This window comes from Aedes albopictus, chromosome 3 (genome assembly GCF_035046485.1).
Source record: "Aedes albopictus strain Foshan chromosome 3, AalbF5, whole genome shotgun sequence".
Taxonomy (NCBI): domain Eukaryota; kingdom Metazoa; phylum Arthropoda; class Insecta; order Diptera; family Culicidae; genus Aedes; species Aedes albopictus.
Window position 1 is genome coordinate 165,051,945 of NC_085138.1, and position 22,313 is coordinate 165,074,257.

A 22,313-nucleotide genomic window follows, 5' to 3' on the forward strand; every position below is an offset into this window, starting at 1 on the left:
AAGAATAACAAAAGATGGCGCTCGCAAGGCCTGGAGGTTGGTGTGAACCAAGTCGGATCGACACCACTGGTTAGAACGGGTAAGGAGGATGACGTCACCTGAATCCTAGTGGACAGAATATAAAATAAGAGGAAAAAGAAAAATGGACTGGAGCGCCCATGGAAAGGAAGGCAGATGCCAAACGCAAGAAGGGTGACGCCATCAAAACGGACGAGTCTAAGTGTTCGGAAGTCTTGAAGGTAATGAGGAGCGATACCAAGCTCGTTGATCTTGGAGTCGACGTACGCATTCTTCGACATACTCGCAAATGCGAAATGATCTTCTAGCTCAAGAGCGATAAAATCCGCGAGAGCGGCGCCTAGCGAAAAAGGTTCTTGGTGATGTTATCGAGCTGAGAACTCTCACCGCAGAAGCAACTCTCTTACGTACGCGAAAGAGCTTGTCACGGTACTGTAACAACAGTGTTGGGTGCAGGTGGCCACCGCTACGTATGGTGGACGATGTTCCGTCAAGGATTTGCATGCATATATGGTATCGTCTCCATTCGATACTGTCCGAATGGAAGCGGATCTCCTCACCAAGCCTTTAGGAACGACAAAGCTGAAGCAGTTATAGCGCATTTAGTTCACCACTGGACTATCGTACTAGTTTTCAAGAGTGCGAAAATGCAAATAAAAGTGCGCGATAGAATCCAATCGACTCGGTGTCTTCAGAGCACTTATTCAGCATACATCGAAGAATTAGCATAGAATTAGTGCGCCAAAGACATCAATTTGAATTGAAGCAATCGCGCAGTTTTATTTACGTTTTCGCACTTATGAAGACTCAGTGCGCAGTCCAGTGGTGAACTAAATGCGGTACCGTGAGGTCGCCATTCACCGCTCATTTAACGGCATTTTCGTAAAGTATATGACATTAAAAATCGACGTTTGCGAATATTGCACTTTAGTTTACGTTAACAACTCAACAATTATGTTGTTTTTATAGAAAAAATATAAAACGATTGTAAAATATGTTTACAGCCGAAAAAATAAAAATTCAAATGTGTAATCTCTTGGCTCCTATTACCGCTCATGCATCCATTCACCGCTCATAATGGATCCATTCACCGCTCACTGGATTATTTTTTCATGGAATCGCAGAAACTATTCATTTATAAAAACAAAATAACTTTTATTTACCAAAGTATTGATGATTCATGACGTTCAGTTCATCCTGTTTTGTCAAAATGGAATCTTTAACGGGCTTTACCTATTGGATATTTTTTCCGCTATTTGCCCTGAACAGTTCCCATGTTGTCCTGCAGCGCAGTGTGAGAAATATTTTTTGAGAACGTGATTTCAGGTACACCCATATAAAATCATGGTGAAATGAAAGTTTTTAAATGTGGCAGCATATTATAAAGTCATGACTCGCTGGTTGGGGGCTTAATAGTTGGGTGGCTTTTTAGTTGGGGCTCCGTTAGTTGAGCGGTCAGCCAACTAAAAAGCACCTGGATGTCATAATTCAATGTCAAACTGAAAATGACAACCAATCTGTAATTCCGAGGGGCGAGCTAATGAGTTTTTGGTTTCTTAAACTTTACTGATAATCGAGAAGAATTTCTATTTCATATTTCTTAAAAAAAAAAAACAATATGTACAATTACTTCGAAACAAATGCAAAACATCGGCAATCTTTGTTTTGTCGATCATTGAAAGCGTTTTGTGTTGCATTTTGGTCCGGGTGGTTTCATAAACATCTATATTTTCACTACTTCACCGACTAAAAATGGGTGAAAATAATTATTTCTCGCATAAGCTATATATGTATCTTGCAAAACGTATTAGTTTTGCTCTAAATGTAAAACAAAATGAAAATTTTTACTTCTAACTTCCAACCTAAACATGATTAAAAAAAAAAACAATGCGCACGCCCCTTGTGCTGCTGTCACTTCACCCAACTAGCGAATCGAATTCGTTGGTTGGGTGGAGGTTGTGGCTCAACGAGCGAGTTCCGACTGTATTCACTTTTGTTACGATACTTTACTAACATTTGACTATTTTTGTATGATTGACCCAAAATGAGCGGTGAATGGGGCATGAGCGGTGAATGGCGACCTCACGGTATATAAAGTTTAAAAAAATGCATCAGTAGTTCAACCAATGTTGACACGTGGCCAACCAAGGAAGGAGGCTTGCGGCTGAACCTTCAATAGCAGCATACAGTCAACTTTCGGTCGTTGGGCTACGTTTAGGTGGACTACGTTTTAACTGGGCGCCCGTTAGGTGGGCTATAGCCCAGTTAAAACAAAGTCAAACGCCACTTTTTGACGTGAAGCACGATTTGTCAAGGTTGGTAGCACTGAATCTCTATTGTTAAAGATTATTTGACAGCTCAAAACTCAGCCCACCTAGTGAAAGTCTTTCACTAACTGGGCCAAGAGCTTAGTGCAACGAGCGAAAGTTGACTGTACCTACAAATCCGTGGACGTGTTAATCAAAACTAAGTTGCTGTTTTTATAGGTATGTGATGCGTTTTTCGGGGAAATTATTTGTATGGATAATGGCATTCGAGAAAGTGTTATAGGATCGGGCCAAAATTGCACTGTATGTATGCTTCAACTACCAATGTTCTACCATATTATTCTGACAGATATTTGTGTTTTTTTTTCTGCCCATATTTGAACAAAATCAGTTATAGACATGCATACATTCCTTCGGAATTCAAAATTTTGTGATTGTCTGCCTTGGTAATAAGTTTATACAAAATTTGTGTCAAAGGATTTGAAAGCTTTTTAAAAGTTTAAGTTTTATTGTTCTCTTTATTGGGGAGAATTTTAGCCTGAGGCCAGTTTATCGCCATGAACTAACATTACGTTGACTATCTCAGAGTACATTTTTAGAGGTTGACTATAAATACAAACAAAAAAATGTACAGCATTTACATTTATTATTACATAACAAGTGTCAGCATTTGAAACATTATATGAGTTGCACTTGCACATTAAATCATAATATAGTCTCTATAATATAAGTATATTGTTTTACAACTTTGGAACCTAGCGTTACCTAATAAACGTGAACTTTTTGCGCGGCGGTTTTATTATTTCGGTCACAATGATCGTCCACCCATCGAATCCCACTGTGCGCGATGGCATCAGAATTCTTTTGTTTCATTGCTTCCACACCGCCGCCGAGCTGCCACCGCTTCCATGCTACGCACATGCGGCGGCGACGGCGCTGTATCTCCAACAGACCCTACAGAGCAGTGGCCAAATCACCACTTTATTAGATGCCGGTACTGTTCGTTCACCGACACTCGTTTGATCGTTTCGTAGCCTAAGATAATGCTAAATGAGAACGCAGCCGATTGGACCAACCGCGCCGTCAGACCCTTGAAGAACATGTGGAAATGTTCCTCGTGCCACAGCTCGCGGAAGGCCACCTGCATCGAGTCTAGCCGTTGGACCTGCAACCGGGCGCGCACAATGTCCAGTGGGTTGGTGATGACGGTCGTGGTGAACCCACCTAAACTGCCGGCCACGCACTGGACCAACAGGTGAGACACCCACGGGGGACACACCTTCAGCAGTTCGTCCTGGTACAGATGGTAGAAGGCCCACCACATGGCCGAGTTGGGCACGTAAGCCATCAGACTGGCCACGTACCCCCGGTAGAACCCCTTGAATCCATCCCGTCGCATCACCTCCCGGACGATGTCCATCGTTATCCGCATTCTGCTACTCCTCTCGAAATCAATTCCCAACGGATTGCAACTTCCCCCCTTTAAGCCCCCCGCAGCTCCTCCACCCATTCCGAGCACCATCGCGTGCTGCGATATCACGTCGAATGGGACGATGATGGTTTGGCCGACTAGCGAGGCCGCTCCGCCCGCCACCAGAGATTTCGTTCGTTGATTGGCGCCGTACTGGTTGAGAAGATGCCGCACCCCCTCGTAGGTGCTGATGTAGAACACCCCGGACACGATCTGCACCGAGGATATCCAGAACCCGCGGTACAGGCCGGGCACGCCCTCGTGGCGGTAGATTTTAACGCCGGCGTCAATCATTCCTTTGTAGACGTCGTTTTTGTACTGGACCTAAAAGTAAAAGGGAAAGGCAAAGAAAAATTAGAAAATGAATCGAAAAATATCAACAATTACTGTTTCTTAATAGAAAGATTCATTTTGTTTTTGCTTTTCTCGCAGGCAAGAAAACCTCACTTCTATGTCTAAAAAATATTCGAGAAATCGTTTCTTATTGGTTGATCCTAAAACTCAGAGGTTCCCAAACTTTTTGCTATCGCGGCGCCCTTTGAAATTTCCAAAAATGTCGCGGCGCACCAAAGATTTTAAAAGGTTTTTTTTAATTATAAACAGCTTTCACTTTAAAATGTCAAAGGCAAAATCGTAAAACACTTCTTATATCATGTTTTCTTAGTATTCAGAGAAAATTTGGAAAACCATTTTTTTAAAATTAATTTCTCAAAGATAATTTCAATATGTTTGTAAGATTTCAAAAATCATGTTGATTTCATCATAGAAGCTTTATAAAAGAGCAAAAAACTCAGATGTACAGGTAAAACAAATTGCTGAATTTAAATAATTCATCCAAAAACTCTAAAGCGTTTGCGATAATTAAAGAATTTCAATTGAAATAAAATTACTTCACAGAACTCGACCAAAGTTTCAATTTTTTTACAGAAATTACAAAGCAACACTTTCAAACACTTTTATTTATTTTAGAAAATTTCGACACATGAAGAGATCGTAAAGAACCTATCAGGCGGGCTTTGATTGAACTTTTTATTTTCATAAATTTCGACTTAACTCTTCGAGGCTGGAGTGGCCATTAATAACCCCAGTGATGAAACTGAGCATGGCACTTATTCATAGTTCAGTGAGGTTGCGACAGTACTGATGAAACAGTCCGGTTCAAAAAGGTTATAGCTAGCTCTTCACAATGTCACAACAGCAAACCTGCATGCCGCTAGCCGTCCCGAAGACCTTGTAATTATTCTGAAAAGAACGCAAATAAGTTTCTTGAAATAAAAATACGGACAAGTTATAGTTAAATCAAAATGTAAGCTGAAGCTTATAAGATCCAAAAAGAATTCTAATAATTTAAAATTTATACATTTTAAAATTTGATGTCAATTGCCCTTTTTTAATCAGGATACCAGAAATCCTATGGAACAATTGAAGACTCAGGGAAAGATAAAAAAAAAATATGAAGCGACACTTGTTATACTAAACAAAACAAAATTAAAGGTGTTCCGCCATACTAATAAAGAGTTTGTTTTTGTTTGGTTCGTCACAACTCAAAAGCCTGCGGCGCACCTGGGAAAGGTTCGCGGCGCACCAGGGCGCCGCGGCGCACAGTTTGGGAAGCACTGCTAAAACTGATCAAATAGTATACTGCCCCCACTCGCAAAACAGTCCCATATGAATAGAAAACCCAGCAAACATGGGACTGTTATGCGAGTGGCGGCAGTATACCCTATAGGGAACCACTATGACGATAATTGATACACTCAACCAAATGACTTGCTGAAAAAGTGCATTTGAACTGCTTATTTGGTACTTGGCTAGAGTTCCCTCTTGAGGTTGCTCCAGGTTTTCCTATGGGAATTCTTCCTGGAATACATTCTGGAGATTGCCTTCAAGGAGTTTCTCCTGGAGTTGTTGCTGTGAATTCCTCCAGGAGATCCCTTTGGGAATTTCTCCAGCAGTTCTGTGCATTTAAATGGAAGTTTCTGAAGAGAATTCTACCAGGAATTCCTTGCAGAGATTTCTCCAAGGGATACCTCTATAAATTTCTACAGGAGTTTAATGAAAGTTCCTATTTTTTTCAGGACATCCCTCTGAGAATTTCTTCAGGAAGTTCCTCAAGGAGATCCATTTGAGAATCCCTCAAAGAGTTCCCTCTGGAGATTTCAATGGAATTTTCTGCAGATAACTAGTCCAGAAATTCCCTTTGGGAATTTCTCCAGAAAATACTTCTAAGGATTCCTTCAGTAATTTCCCCTACAGATTGCAAAGGAAGTGCCTATAGGTTTTTTGTTTTTTTTTTTCAAAAATTCTCTCTGGGCATTCCTCCAGAAGTTACTTGGCTATAACTATAGTTCAAATTTCAGAACTAAACTTACTTTAAAAACACAACCAATTTATAGTATTTTTTTTATATATTTTAATTTGATCGTTAATTTGAAAAAATCTAAAAATAAGCTAATCGTAAAATATGCGCGGTGTTGTACGTATCATTGTTATATTCTGCGCAAATGAGACAAACCTATGCAGATTGTGACATTGTGAGTACCTATTTATTGTTGCACAAAGGTTGAATGGGGATTCCGTGTAAAATACACTCCTATGCAAATCGCAAAAAGTATGAAGATAGGTATTGAAATCATGGAAAAAGTATTTGGTTTGCAGATGAAAAAGAACGAAGTAATTTATAGTCGAAAACTTTATTGAACATTGAATCTTCCCCAATCTACCTAAAACAAATACTGCAAACTGAAGACGTCGTTTATTTTACATATTATATAAATAAACTATGAAAATAGCCGTCTCTCTTTGGTCACTTACTAATCCACAAATTTCTTCTTCTTTCCTTCCAGGTATGACATTAGGTTTAACAAAACGGAAACTAACAATCAACAACTTACTAATGAGGTATGTTATCAAATCTATTGTTTTCAGGATCTTTTGTTTATTGCAATTTTCTTGACTTTCTGGGCCGTCCCTACCACACGATATTCTAATGCAAAAATGGTCTATTGACAAAGATAAATACCTAGCTACTGTCTGTGGAAACGCTTGTAATAAACTGAGCTGAGAAGCAGGCTTTGTTCCAATGGGACATGGTTGCAATCACTTGAGAATTCGTGTTTGTAAGTAAATCCAATTTACTTCGATTCGCAGGTTGAAGCAATCTCGAACAAGTTCGGTATAAGTAATTGGCAAACTTGTCCACTAGTGAAGTTTATCAATCTAAGATTAAGATGAAACAAATCTAGCGTGCAGTTGGCCAGGTTGGCCCCCGCCAAGGGCGCCAGCCTCAGAGGGGCGCCGAAAAGGCCTAAGGCTAAAAGCAAACAGGATGAATGTTATCAAGATTTCACTGTTTTCTAAAGTATCGAAGATTGATCATGTGTTTTTGACGTCCTTCCGATTTCTCAACAATCAGATTTTTCTACATTATTGTGAATATTTACCACGATGTTACCTGAAAATTTATCTACGATGTATTTTATTTTGAGAAACAATTCAAGTTTTTTTCAATGAACAAAGCAATATTATTTTAGAATTCCAGTGAAAGTTTCTTTCTGAAAATTCCTAAACATTCTCACTGGGCAATGTCTTGCGGTTACTTCCGAAGTAATTCGTCGCATTCATTCAAGTATTTTACAGTGTTGACAAAAAGTATTTTAATTATTTTGCAGTTCATACGATTGTTGAAAAGAACTTTGTATATTTGGGCCTAAACTCTTTGAAATCTAGCACAAACTATTCAAGCCCTGTTCACCCAAAAACAATCAGTGAGTTTTTATTTTAATTTTCTCAAAACAAATAGAATCTTCTTGGAATTTTCAACCAATTTCACCCGGTTTTCTTCGGAGTTTCTAGCTAGCTTTCTTTCACAAAATCTTCCAAAAATTCTTTCATAAATTCTTCTAGCGATTCCTTTGAAAAAATCTCAAAAAAAATATTCCGAAATTCTTACCGAAACTATTCCTCCTCAGATCTCTTTATAAAATCTTCTAGGGGTTGATGATGATGATTGATGATTGATGATTTCTCAATACTTATTTCTCTATTTTTTCCTGGATTTTGCCTGAAAAATCTCCAATTAATTTTTGATTAAATTTCCCAAAATTTCCTTCAGAAATACTTTTAGAGAATCCTGCAAAAATAGATTTAAGGGTTACGGATCTGCCATGAATTCCTATAGACACTTCTGCAGAGATTTCCTTAGAAATCCCTCCAGCGATTCCTTTATAGATGTTTCTGAGGATTCGTTTAGAAAATCTTTCAGGCTTTTTTTTATAGAAAATCATCTATAAATTATTTTAGAAATACAACCACTTTCCTTCAGAAAGTCTTTCACAGATTCCTTTAGAAAGAAGAAATCTCTCATATTGCTTAGAAAATCTTCATTGATTCCGAAATTGTTCCATGTTCGTTTGAGATTGCTCCATAAATTTCTGTTCGAACTCCTATAGCAAACTTTTTATCCTCATAAATTCCTAAAAAAAATCATAAATTTGGAATTATTTCAGATTTTTTCCAGGTATCCCTTTAAAAAATTTCTCCAAAGGTTTCTTTGGAAATCCTTCGATGGATTCCTCCAGGGATTCATAAAACCTTCGAAGGATTTGTTTTAGAAAATCCTCCAGAGATTTCTTAAGAAACTTTTTCAGCATTTCCTCCAAAAATTCTTCTTTCAGAAATTCTTCAACAGGTTCTCCACATTTTTTACAAGCCTTCCTTCAGGTATTTTTTTTCGGGAACTCTTCCAGGCATTCCTGCAATAATTATTCCATGGATTCTATTGGAAATTCTTGCTGAAATGTCTCCTGGGTTTTCATCAGGTATTCCTCCGAATACTCCAGCAGAAATACCTCTAGAGATTCTAGCATAATTTCCTTTAGTGATTCCAGCAGGATTTTTTTTTCCAGAGATTTCAACAAAAACTCATTCGAACCAACAAAATCCAACTGAAGAAACTTTGAAAAAAAAATCACGCAATATGAATATATCCGGTATGAGGAAGAAGTCTGGAGTCCAGGCGACCAGAATATACAAGATGGCGGACTTAAATCCAAAATGGTAGCTCAAAATTCAAGATATCGACTTTTCTTAAGTGTTAAATATTTGACTATATTTAAACGATAAGGTTCCCCGGGTAGAGGTAAAATACTGACGATCAAAACGTGATATTGATTTGCTTGATATAAGAGATAAAAGATCTGAAAATAATATCTGAAAAATGTTCCTGGAACATCTGAACAATATCAAAATTTGATATTTCAAGATCAAACGAATAGCTTGCTGCTATTGGTTTGATCTTACAAGATCTAATTATCAATCAAACCAATATCACATTTTAATCTCAATATCAAAATATGCTATTGAGCTCTTTTCCTCTACCCGGGTCTGGTGCCATGAAATGGATTTCTGTTAAACATATGCATATGCGAAATTCATCAGCATGTTACTTGAGATTTGTTGAAATATTTTGAAAAAAAAAATGAAAATTGGCAATGTTCAATTGTCGTAGGGCGCCAATCTGGATGCTTGCCAAGGGCGCCATGGGACCACGCTACGGCTCTGATTCTATGGTACAGTAATTGTACAGGAGATAGACAAAATGATCGGGACCGACAAAATATTATTTTTTTTAATGGTCAAATAGCTGTAGCTTTTTGATAAGTGCAACACGAACCCTAAAATGTTTACTGTAACTTGAACAGCTAATTGTGTATCAATGGTCCAAACTTGGGAATGATTGGGCTATTCTAGATGGAATTAGAAAGGTTCTAGAAAAAGGTATGATTATTATCCGATACCTAATATTGAACTGTTATATCTCCGGAGTCAATATACTGAACGCAATGAAATTTTGATTGTTCATGTTCATGTGTTAATATAATGAGCTTTGAAGAACTTTAGACTTAACCTAAAATTGTTAATACGAAAGATAATAGGCTCCTAAAGTCCTATCGGGATTCTTGTTTTAAACCTCAATATGGTTTAAACCTATATGGCTCAAGAGTACATATTTACTAATTTTGTGACGTTTTTATTAACCATAGTTGAAAATATATAATATTTATTTTTTTAGCTTTTTGTCTCGTCCCTAGCTTATAACACATACTTTGAGTGATTTTTTTTTCACCGTGTATGTCAGATAGGAACATTTTTGAAATCCCAGTGCGAAAAATGTCGAGCTCAGTCACACAAGGTTAACCTCAAATGTCAAAGTAGAACTATTTACCATTTTACTTATTTCGATTTTTCTCATTATTCCTTTGTTTTTCAAGTAAGTTCGAGTAAAGTACAATTCCGATTAGAATACCATGCTTGATCATATTATTCAATATAAGCGAGATTTCGTCTTTAATTTTAGGACCCTTTTATAGGGGCCGTCCATATACCACGTGAAAAGAAAAACCTTGATTTTTTACCCCATCCCCATGGACAAGCGTGGATAAACCCGTACCCCTACCCTAGTGTCCACGTGGACAAAAAAAAAACTTTTTGGAAAAAAAAACATAGTAACATCTCAAATTAATCATTTACAGTTTCCAAAGTTTTCAGGGAAAATCTTAAAAAATAAAGCTAATTATCTGCCTTGTGAAAATGTAAAAGTTGCATGCTACCGTGTGCTCAGCAAAATGATTGACTGTTGTCTCAACAAAAAGTGACGTCAGTTAGATGACTCTCAACAGAACGTTTTCATTATCTCAGTAATGAAATTGCAAATTTTCTCGTCAAAAATATAAATAAGTTCTGGTTTTCCCCGGCAAGGTATATAAAATGTGTACGCTAAATTATTAACACTGTCAGTGTTGAATACGTAAATGCCAAAATCAATACAAATTTTAATTGAGTTATAAAACTCCTTCCTTAATACCATGTGTAAAAAAAAAACAAAATAAGTAAAACAACAAGTGCTTGTAGAGGTTCAACTTGGAAATTGACTCCTTTCTCGGGGGATGTCCGCTTTGAGTCATAGAAAAGCATTGATGTATACACGGAGTCAGACAAATTCATTAATTTCGAGCCCTGAAGAAAATCCCAACATCTGTATCGAAACGTTGACGATGAGAATCAACGCTTTTCTTTGACTGAAATCCGAAATCCTCCGGGAAAGTAAAAAAAATAAAACAACAAAATATTGATATTTTTCCGAAAAGTTGAACATTTCTAGTCTAGTCTAATCTACACATACACAGCCATTCATTGAAAGAATCCTGGAAAATGATAGAATCGACTACTTCATTTTTCTTGTCATTATCAATACTTGCAAGGCATCGAAGATGCATTACAAGTATTGAAGCGGCCGGGCCTACTTTGCAGCGTTATTGAATACAATTGAACAAAACTATGGAACGGCGAAATCTCGTCAGCCGCTCCGTATCGTATGTGTTATAAATGTAAAGCAAAAACGTTTGGAGTGGCGTGGCTAAGAAAGTTAACCCTACTAACAAAAGTAGCTGCATAAGAGCTTATGCAGCAAACGAATTTGACAGTAAGCTCTTTTAAGCTCTTATCCAGCAAAAGTGTTAGTTGGGAATGCCACTCCGTTGGCGTCCTTCTTCCTGGGATAGGACATAGGTATTTGCCCCTTATATCCTGGCTCGAAAGCCTAGGCTTAAGCGCCATTGCTCGCTCTCTGAAACGAGAAGAAAATAGGGTCTTGTACCATTTGGGCAGGTGTACCTATTTTGGCCACTCGCCGCTATAACTAAGTCAATTTCAAACCGATTGATTTGAAACTTTGTATAGAGTTAGGCACGTATAGTATCTAACTCTGTACAAAAATTCAAATCAATCGGTTTGAAATTGACTTAGTTATAGATGCAAGTGCCCAAAATAGGCACACCTGCCCAAATGATACAATACCCTATAACGATCCCTTCCCCGGGTGAACTTAATAACCTGCATTATAAGAAGGAAAGTAAGCAGTATGATTTCCACCGGCCACATTTAATAAAAGTGTGCTCTGTTTGGATAAATAGCATACATCAATGATAAATTAGACAGATCTTACCAAATATCCAAATTCAATGCCCGGTATCCTCTGTCAACGAAGAGTAGTATATACAGTACACGTTCGATAAGTGCAACGTTTCACTTACCGAATGAAATTCGATACCTGCAACAACTGACAGACGTCAAAGAACTGTCAGTTGCTGCAAAATGCAACCAATGTGCATGTGAAAAACATCGCATTGCAGCAAAAGTGAATGCGAAAAACATCGCATCGCTGTTGACATTTCATTTTGATGGATAGCGGTGCGACAATTGCAAAATTGTTGCACTTAGCGGACTTGCAGTTAAAAAGCATTGCAGTTAAAGCGTTTGCACCGAGCGAACGTCTACTGTATACGTTTGCCGTAATGACCCCAATGCACAACCAGGGGGATTCGGTCATAAGGCCGGAGTACGCTTAGCCAAAGTACATTAATCCGAATGGGTTGTTAGGCTGAAGTTCATTAGGTCGAATGGGTCAGTAGGCCCTCTTCCTAATTTTCTTCATAAACAATGTAAAATTTGTTTTCGAAGTCCTAGAATATGATTTTAGTCCTTTTGCATGCCTCGAATCAAGCACATTCTATGGATACTGGTGTATACATACTTCCACAATTTTATGATATTCTTTTATCCTTTCCCATTTCTCACATAGATGATTTCTCAACGATTTCTTGATGTCGATGTTATACTGTTACGGACATATTGATGATCAATATGCCAACATTCCATCTGAGATTTTACCTTCTTTTTATAACACGCAGTCGTTTCGAGTTGTACTATTACATAGTTTATTGATGGTAGTAGTTTATAAAACTAAACAGCTAGTCGCGTTCGGTAATTTTTATCGAAATCTCAACTCTGAGCGTTCGTTAATGGTTTTTACCAAAATTCTGTAAAAATACCCTAATTTCGGTAGAATGTTATCATTTATCTGTCAAATTTTAACAAAGTTCGGTGAACGTCACCGAATTTTTCCGGTAAAAAACTTAAAGGTTGAGATTTCGGTAAAATATTGATTTTTTCTAAGTGTGTACTGATGACCGTCTCATGATAAATTCATCGTCTTTGAGGAGTCGGATATTCTTTTGAATATTTGGTGTTATTGACGGTCGAACTGTTTTTTTTATTCCTCTTTTCATAGTAGGTGGCTTTTCCATCACGGATATTTCCATCTTTGGAAAATAAGCAGTTTTTGTGAGGTTTATGCATATAATGCATTCAACCCATTCAACAAGATTGCCAGTTTATGGCTTTTGAACTCAATCGGACTGATGACCCATCCGGCTTAATGAACTTTGGCCTGACATACTTCTGCTTAATGACCCAGCACCGTCTTTTTGGCTTGATTGATAACCTTTCTTATAACAAAATTTCCCTTCTTTCAATCTTAGGCTGTTCTTTCAAGTTGAACTGGTCAATATTTATTCAATTGGGTTGTTTAGTGAATAAAATATTGCTATTTTCTATAGCCTAATCGAAAGAGCTCATTTTTCTGAGTATAACGTGATTTTATTGGATTCCAATACCTTTGTTTTGATGGTTGAATCAACAAAACAATTTTAATTTTCGTGGATAGAATGACAGTTCAAACGTTAAAGTGACAGTTCGACCCGAACAAAAAATTTTCCCCATACAAACTTTAAATGCATTTTAAAAATAGTTCCCGGACTCCAAAAAATATGAAATTTTGGATTTCGACTAATTTTTGGGCGGAAAATCCGATTATGAAATAATCCGGATACCCCTAAAGAACCCAATTAATTAAAGTAATTTGACTGGTGCTATATTTATTATTGTTTTTTTTTGTTTTTTTTTGTGTCCAACTATTTTAGTATCTACAGGCGTTATACTAGAAATCTCCATCAGAGATTCTCCCTTTTTCTATCTTCTATCTATATAAATAAAAATGGAATGGTGTTTGTATGTCACGAATAGGCTCGGGAACGGGCCAACGGATCTACATCATTCTTTCAGTGTTTCATTTGTGCATGGCTCCGACGCAAATCATAGTAGTCTGCTAGTTTTAGCCTTAATGAATGTATTGGAACATGATGTAGCTGTCAGTTTCATTTTATTGGCATTTTCATTTTTTGCCGACTTCTTCAAACAAAATGACACAATTTGACTCTACACATATCATCATGGTGCTATTGTTTTGGCAGCTCTTGGCAGTTGCATTTTTTCTTAACCGATTAAGCATACATAAACGAGCATTTGAATGGAATATCTCTGTGGGGATTAGTGGGGAGCGATTTGTAAGACACTTTGAAGTCGAAGTGTAAGAATTTCTCGTACTTAAGACATGCAATGTCAATTTTTAAGCCAAAAGCGTTATTTTGATCTCTTGCTCCATTGCAGATCAGACATCAAGAACTTACAAATAAACTTTTGAAAGCAATTATATTACTTATATTACCAGACTTTTGTAGTGGTTGAACTTGTTTGTGTTTTTTATCAAAAATTCAGTACTTTTTCCTTCAGCTGCTATTCAGTGCTGTAACAAGATACAAAATCAATATTTCCAAGTTTTTTTAAAGGCCAGTTCAGTAACAAATTTTGAAAACGACGTATAATCAATGCTACACCATTGATTATACGTCGTTTTCAAAATTTGTTACTGAGGTAGTGTTCCTAGTATTTTGGATAAATGCTCGATATACTGTATCTCATTAAGGACGACTTCAAAAATTGAGTTTCTGCCATCGTTTCTCAAAAGTGGATCTTTGTGCGACGTGTTCGTACGAAAAAATAATTGGGAAAATCGACCGGGAACGCACCAAAACTAGTATGTTTGAAATTTCATCTTGGCGGGGCATATCTACAGAGCTGCACGTCAAAAAACACAGTAGGCAGGCTTTGGTCGGGACAGCTAGGGGACAGCTAGTTCATCATATAGGGCACTGCATCAAATTCTCTCCTTCTCTTTCACTCTTACAGAAATTTTGTAAACAACAAGGCCAAGAAACGTCAAAATTCCATACAAAATCAAAACAATGCAGTGCCCTATACCTACTGCTCTTTCAAAATATGTTGTTAAAATAAATACTGTTGGCAGTCTAACTACTAATATTTTCAGCAGAAAATTTAATAGGTACTTCGGCCATGATTAGCTTTATTTCATTGATTTACAAAAAAAAGAAGAGTGTTAGCTTCAAATCTATTTGTCAAATTGAATTTCATTGACTTTTTGTTTTAAAGCCTAGGATGTTTTCGATCACTTGGCAATCGTTTGGCTCATTTGACTATAACTCGGGTCAGAAACCTAGGTAATATTGAAATGTGGTGTTCGGCCAATCTGTAGATTAGTGTTTTCCCTACATTTATCACCAAGGACGCCATATGAGTAATTCGCGCTGAGACCGGCCCACTATTTACACCTTGTCTTCAAAAATGCATAACGTGACGATTTTCTGAAAGTCCTTGCCAAACAAGTAAGGAAAATGCATTGGGTTACTCAAATTGTTGAACCCCTCGTTAATTAGAGCCAAAACAGTTTTTGCGGGCTCCTCGATTTTGGTCAAATGTTGGCTCATTTAAATTGTTATAACTCGAAAATTTCTTCTGAAACTCCATCAAAACGAAAAGTTGTTGAAAAGAGGAAAGATAGAGCTACTATTTACAGTTATAAAATTTGGGTCAGCCATATTGATCATGGTCGCCATCTTGGATTTTTACACCAAAACTTTTTTTTCACTATGTTAGAAACCACCGATTTTCAAAATTTTTGCATCATTAGAACAGATCGGTGCAGTACTAGATTTGTAGTAATGAGCGGAATTTTAGTATGGTGAGAAGGTTCATTCTTCATTTCTGCAATGAAACGGTGCAAAAAGCGTGGGTATTATGATTCCTTGCCTAATTTGATGCTTTTTGTGCAAAACTTCGGGCAACAGTGTTGTTGTTTTCTCCATTTTTTGCAACATAAACAACATAGATTACAAAGGTTGCTCAAACAGCATCGAATTAGGCAAGGAATCATAATACTCACGCTTTTTGTGGAGAATTGACTTTCCTTACTTTTACGCATTTTCCTTACTTTTTTGACAAGGACTTTCAGAAAACCGCCACCTTAAGCATTTTTAAAGACAAGGTGTAAATAGTGGGCCGGTCTCAGCGGGAATTACTCATATTCTAACTCTTATATGTACGGCATAAAAGTGTTAGTACCACATACTCATACTAAACGATCGGATTTTTCGATCGTTTAGTATGAATAGGTGGTACTAGCGCTCTCACGCCGTATATATGAGAGTTTTTTTTAATTCAATTCAATTTTTCTGTAGTCAATAACACTATTTCAAAGAAAGAACTTAACATTAACTAATTCAGAGATTTGGATAACCTTACAACTGAGAACAATTCAATTTCTTTAATAGAAACGTATGTACAACATTTAGAAATTGCCAGCTACGAGTAGCTTTTTTAGGGAAAACGAGGTATATATGAGAGTTAGAATATGGTGTCCTTGGTGATAACTGTTGGGTCAATGTTTACGTCCACTTTGTATGGACAAAAGTCTACGAGAAGGGAGGGGGTTTGAGACGGCCAAAAATAAATCATGGACAGCGCTTGATTAGACGTAAGTCTTGGATAAGAATGTCCGATTGTTTATTTAGTCAACTATGACAATCGAGCACAGTGGTTTTGTTCTCTTTTTCGTCATTCTGGAGAAAAGTGCTTTTTTCAGTTTTGGATAATATGCGTTTCTCATTTTGAGCCTTAGACCAAGGTTTTTTTTCAATCCACAATTGAGGGGTCCAGATGCAAAGTGACCATTTTACGAGTTTGAGCTGAGCATATCAAAAACTTCTTCAGATTTCAAGCTTTCAGGAACTTTTTGAGATTATTTTTACGATGATTGAAAAATTTACAATGAATCGAAGAAAATTAAGTTGATTTTGAAACTCCATACATTTTGTATAGGACAAAAAATGGGCGAAAAACTTTAAACCTCATATACTCGAAGGAAGGTCACTTACCCCTTTGCTTCTAACCCCCTCAAATGGAATGACACCAACGACCTTTATCACTACAATTCCAGTCAATGATACTTCCAAGAGCTCGGCCTACTCATTGATGTACTTTACTACCACAAAAAGTATTGCGATGAAAAATAATACCACGAGTTGCCCCTGATTGGTCAAACAATCAGCTTGTTCATTACCAAAAGGTGACAATGTAAGGACTAATCCCGCAGAAATGACTTGAAAAATTCTAGCATGAATTCCAGGAGAATACCAAGCAAGAATTTCTAGAGGAATTCAGGAAGAAATCGTAAGTTTAATCTCTGAAGCAATAACAAAAGATATTCCTATAGGGATACCAAGAGGAAATCCTGAGGAATCCCCGGAATAACTGAAGGATATAGAGACATTTTTAAGAAATCACTAACGTGATACCCGAAGCAATTCTTGGATGAATGCCCGGTAGAATTTCGGTAGGAATTCCAGCAGGAGTCCCTGATTGAATACTAAGAGGAATTCCTGAAAGAATCCCCAGATATATTCCTGGATAAACCAACGGAGTAATTCCAGAAGAAATTATTTGGAAAATCCCTACAGAAATCCAATGGGGCACGTTCGGTGTAGTACTAGATTTGTAGTAATGAGCTGAATTTTAGTATGGTGAGAAGGTCAGTTCTCTGTTTCTGCAATGAAATGGTACAAAAAGCGTGGGTATTATCATTCGTTGCCTAATTTGATGCCGTTTGAGCAAAACTTTGGATAACTATGTTGTTTATGTTGCAAGAAATGGAGAAAACAACAACACTGTTGCCCAAAGTTTTGCTCAAACAGCATCAAATTAGGCAAGGAATCATAATAACCACGCTATTTGTACAATTTCATTGCAAAAACAGAGAACTGACCTTCTCACCATACTAAAATTCAGCTCATTACTACAAATCTAGTACTACACCGAACGTGCCCCATACTCGACAAGTCACAAGTGCATATCACGCAGAAAAATATTGCTTAGTAGAACTTAAAAATCCGATGTTTTGAATCAACCTTTTTAGTGTACTTTGAATTAACCCACCCATATTTTTGCTTCAATGCAGCTTTATTGTTAAAACAACGAAATTTTGAATAGAATAAAACATTGCATCTCCGATCGAATTTCAACTGATTAAATTTGTTGTTTCAATAATGCAGTTTGAATAGATTCAACAATGTTGAATAGTTTAACTACAACTGTCATCAATTTGTTTACAAGACAAGTCAATATTAATAATGTGAAACGAAGTTCGGGGCTTCTTGGAGTTCATTCTTTTAGATATTATGATTTAAAGTGAGACTTTTATCAAAATATCAGAACTTTTTAGGGTAAGTTTATTAGGCTAATGAAGTATAATTTACGTAAATGAATATTTTAGCAAAACATTTACGCATCAATAAAAGCTGGTGAAACTACATCTCTGCTATTCTGGGTGGAACGAATCAATTTTAGCATCATGACTGAAGCAGCAGGTAATTCGTGAACATCTAATGGGAATGTACAAAATCTTAACTTTATTTTTTTTATCTAGGTTGCTTCCAATCCAGAATAAATCGAAATGGTAAAGATCGAATACACTTATTCCTCGTCAAGTTTGTTGGAACGGATCTCATCGCCTTCAAAATTACGTGTTACATATTAGCGAATAAGAAAATAAATTGTAAACATGAAAGATTTAATGCGTTGATTCAATAAATAAAGCAATAATAAATCTCAAATTCAACAACAGAAATTTTTTGTTTCAAAATTCCTACACCATTTACATCAATATATGATTTTTGTTGATTCGAAAAAAGTCATTTTTAGTTTCAACAATATTTCCTATTTGTCTTTGACAGATGTCCTTTTCATGCATTTTTAGAAACAACAAAATTAGTTTTTGGAATGAATGAACGCATTTGTTGGAATAAAAAATATTGCTGGTAAGCCCTGAGTCTACAATAACATTTGTTGATTCTATGCAGAATTCTTTAGACTTTACAATATTTTTTTCTGCGTGATTACACAAACGCGTAATAAATCTACACTGTTGATGCTACAGTAACCCAAAATTTTGCTCAACCTGCTCACGACTGCTAAGGAAGCGTTTCCAATAAAGTTCTTGAACAAAAGTTACATATTGCAAATTGGCCAAATTTATCGAAAACAACGAAAAAGTTTTTAGTTTGATTCTTAATCAATAGTTCCACTATTGAAACAAGTATTTGGCAGTTGGGTTCTAATAATGAGATTACAATCACATTCCTAAAACTATTGCATCATGTTCATCTAATTCCGTTTGTCTCAAGTTCGTCGAAAATCGATGGTGCTCTAGAGCAAGCTTGATATCCGAAGGAAACAATGGGGCACGTTCGGTGTAGTACTAGATTTGTAGTAATGAGCTGAATTTTAGTATGGTGAGAAGGCCAATTCTCCGTTTCTGCAATAAAACGGTGCAAAAAGCGTGGGTATTATGATTCCTTGCCTAATTTGATGCTGTTTGAGCAAAACTTTGGATAACTATGTTGTTTATGTTGCAAGAAATGGAGAAAACAACAACACTGTTGCCCAAAGTTTTGCCCAAACAGCATCAAATTAGGCAAGGAATCGTAATACCCAAGCTTTTTGCACCATTTCATTGCAGAAAAGAAGAATCGACCTTCTCACCTTACTAAAATTCAGCTCATTACTACAAATCTAGTACTTCACCGATCTGTCCTATAGGAGGCAATCAGTGAAGTACTAGATTGAAAGTAGTGAGCTGGATTTTTGTATGGCGAGATGTTCAATTCTCCATTTCTGCAATGAAATGGTGCAAAGAGCGTGGGTTATATGATTTCTTGACTAATTTAATGCTGTTTGAGCAAAAGTTTGGGTAACCGTGTTGTTGAAGTTGCAAGAAATAAATAATACAACAACAAAGTTATCCAAACTTTTGCTCAAACAGCATCAAATTAGCCAAGAAATCATATAACCCACGCTGTTTGCACCATTTCATTGCAGAAATGCAGAAATGAACATCTCACCATACAAAAATCCAGCTCACTACTTTCAATCTAGTACTTCACTGATTGCCTCCTATTACTGAAAGAATCCCCATTTGCACATTTTTTATGCTTCTTATACATATGGTGCAGCAACATGTACGACGCGCAAAATTATTTCAAAACATTACATATTCCGGTATTTGGCTCTGTCGATAAGGTTGAACGAATTTGAACGCTGACTGATAGACGAGAGAGACTATAGTCTTTACCCTACAAAATGATAAGAACAAGAAGAACACTTTCCAAATAAACATGACCTTCGTAGATCGCTCGAAAACAAAACCACACACATCTCACGCAGCGCTCGTCAATTTACAGCTGTTAGTACTAACAACAACAACTTTGTTCCGACCGATGCGCAAACAAATGATAGTCGTCTGTCGCCTGCACTCACAAGTTAGTTGAACTTGCATTATTCTACATATGTAATATGCAAATTGAGACTTTCCCTAGCGACAGGCCCCTTCTTTTACGCCTACTGCAGCAAGCGTTACAATGTATTATGAACTATTCATTCAATTCTAGCTCTATGATCATAGTAGGGAGAACTGGTTTAATACGCGCTGTTTAGACTAAACGACCCACTCAAGTTGCACTGGCTCTTGGAAATAGCCGTTAGCGTTTGAATTATGACTTCAGTAACTCAGAACAGAAAATCTGAATCTTTTAAATACCTATTTATTTCTTTGAGCAGTAGCTATTAACGTCAAAAGCGCAAAAAAAAAATAGGACAGATCGGTGAAGTACTAGATTTGTAGTAATGAGCTGAATTTTAGTATGGTGAGAAGGTCAATTCTCCGTTTCGGCAACGAAATGGTGCAAAAAGCGTGGGTATTATGATTCCTTGCCTAATTTGATGCTGTTTGAGCAAAACTTTGGGCAACAGTGTTGTTGTTTTCTCCATTTCTTGCAACATAAACAACATAGTTATCCAAAGTTTTGCTCAAACAGCATCAAATTAGGCAAGGAATCATAATACCCACGCTTTTTGCACCATTTCTTTGCAGAAACGAAGATTTGACCTTCTCACCATACAAAAATTCAGCTCATTACTACAAATCTAGTACTACACCGAACGTGCTCCATTGCGAACATTTTTATCAAAAAATCGTAGGTTTACATCTACAACATTGTTTGATTTACATTTTTCAGTAATTGGAAGATAACATACTGAACTTTTAGATGCCGGAAACTAGAATAGAATCAAACCATTCCTTAGGTGGCGCGGTTCTCCCGACCTCCCCCAACCAACCCCATAGCTTACCTGCAGTTGTGTTTTGATCACGGTGAGCGGGAACAACGCACAGCGCACCGAGAACGAACTCAGCATCGACAGCGGGAAGAACTTCTTCTTGTCCATCATGTCCCACTCGATGGTTTTGATAAAGGCCTCGCCGCTTTCCATCGTGATGTGTGGTGTCCTCTTCCTGTTAATGTCCAATCGAGACTAAAGCGCGAGATTTCCTATGCAAATATTTCTCCCAATAGTCGATTCCAATCTATCCGATGACCGACTGACGTCACGCCCGTTGTTTCCGGTTCATTGCTGCTTCGCTCTGGAGGGATGTCCGGAACCGAGAGCTCGCTCGCCAGTCACCTATGCGCGGGGTGAACTTTGTGACTTGCGTGATACTTTTTGCGTCACCGATATATTCTTTTGTATTCTCTGCGCCTCAGATAACAAACAGCTTATCTATACTCGTCGTTTCGTCAGCTTTGCATCGGCTTGGTGGGCTTCTTTCTTCCGATCACTAGACCTTTGCGTGACCCTGACGGGACAGACTCGAAAGTCATCCACTCGGTCGACGGGAAACAGCGACTTTATCCGGTTTGTTGCTTTGGAATCTACGGAAGGCACCCGCGGTCGAGACCGATCCAAACGCGCGATGTTTATGTAACTCCGGACCACAGTCAAACAGCAGCAGATCTTCCCTATACAAAAGTGCTCAGCTGAGAGACGGAGCAGCTCACCCTCACTTGCGGAACGCACTGACTGACTGACTGGCTGCCTGTCTGCTGACGGTGGTGGCTCACCTTGAAACCGCGCACACTATAGATTTCCTCACCCCGTCGTCGTGGTTGTACTCATCGTCCCACCGTCATCAGTGTGCGGGGAAATTTTCTCCAAAAAAATAATCTTCTGTCCACCTGCCTTCACTAATTCACCGCATACTGCACCAAGAATCGTCCACCCATCCGGCGCGAGGGCACCTACTTTATCCAAAACGCGCTGACTCAAGCAGAATTTTCCACAACAAGAAAACAGTCCCAGTTTCGCGCACCTTTTCTGCTTCAACTTCGCAAACACTCTGTTTTATTCGACCGACATACCGAGCTGACTTTTCACGACGGAACGATGAGAAGCGAAAAAAATATTACTAGTGGATGGTGAAGGATGATGAAATAAATTCTGCTAACTTCGGGGCCTCCACTTCTCTCAGCTCAGCTGCTTCTGCTGATGGTCGATTCCACTTCTACAGTCGGGTCGAGGGTGATCTGTCATTTACCAACTCCCGACACCACCACCCACAAAACCACAACAGCTCC

At 37.6% G+C, this 22,313-nt stretch overlaps 2 protein-coding genes across 2 annotated transcripts in view; one reads left to right on the forward strand and one right to left on the reverse strand.

Annotated features, from left to right (window-relative positions):
• Nucleotides 1-22,313, forward strand: part of LOC109422641 (signal peptide peptidase-like 3) — a 271,923-nt gene that overhangs the window by 225,984 nt on the left and 23,626 nt on the right. The window lies entirely within an intron of this gene.
• Nucleotides 685-21,213, reverse strand: LOC134291785 (solute carrier family 25 member 44-like). Its single transcript, XM_062859983.1, has 2 exons — nucleotides 21,031-21,213; nucleotides 685-4,080 (listed from the first exon to the last, which is right to left on the reverse strand). The coding sequence occupies exons 1-2, from the start codon at nucleotides 21,169-21,171 to the stop codon at nucleotides 3,259-3,261; spliced, it is 963 nt and encodes a 320-aa protein (XP_062715967.1). The 5' UTR covers nucleotides 21,172-21,213; the 3' UTR covers nucleotides 685-3,258.

Coding starts and splice junctions, on each gene's coding strand:
- LOC134291785 (XM_062859983.1), bottom strand. CDS start 21,171: ATGGAAAGCGGCGAGGCCTTTATCAAAACCATCGAGTGGGACATGATG. Junction 4,081..21,030: donor TGATCAAAACACAACTGCAG/GTAAGCTATGGG, acceptor TTTTACTTTTAG/GTCCAGTACAAAAACGACGT.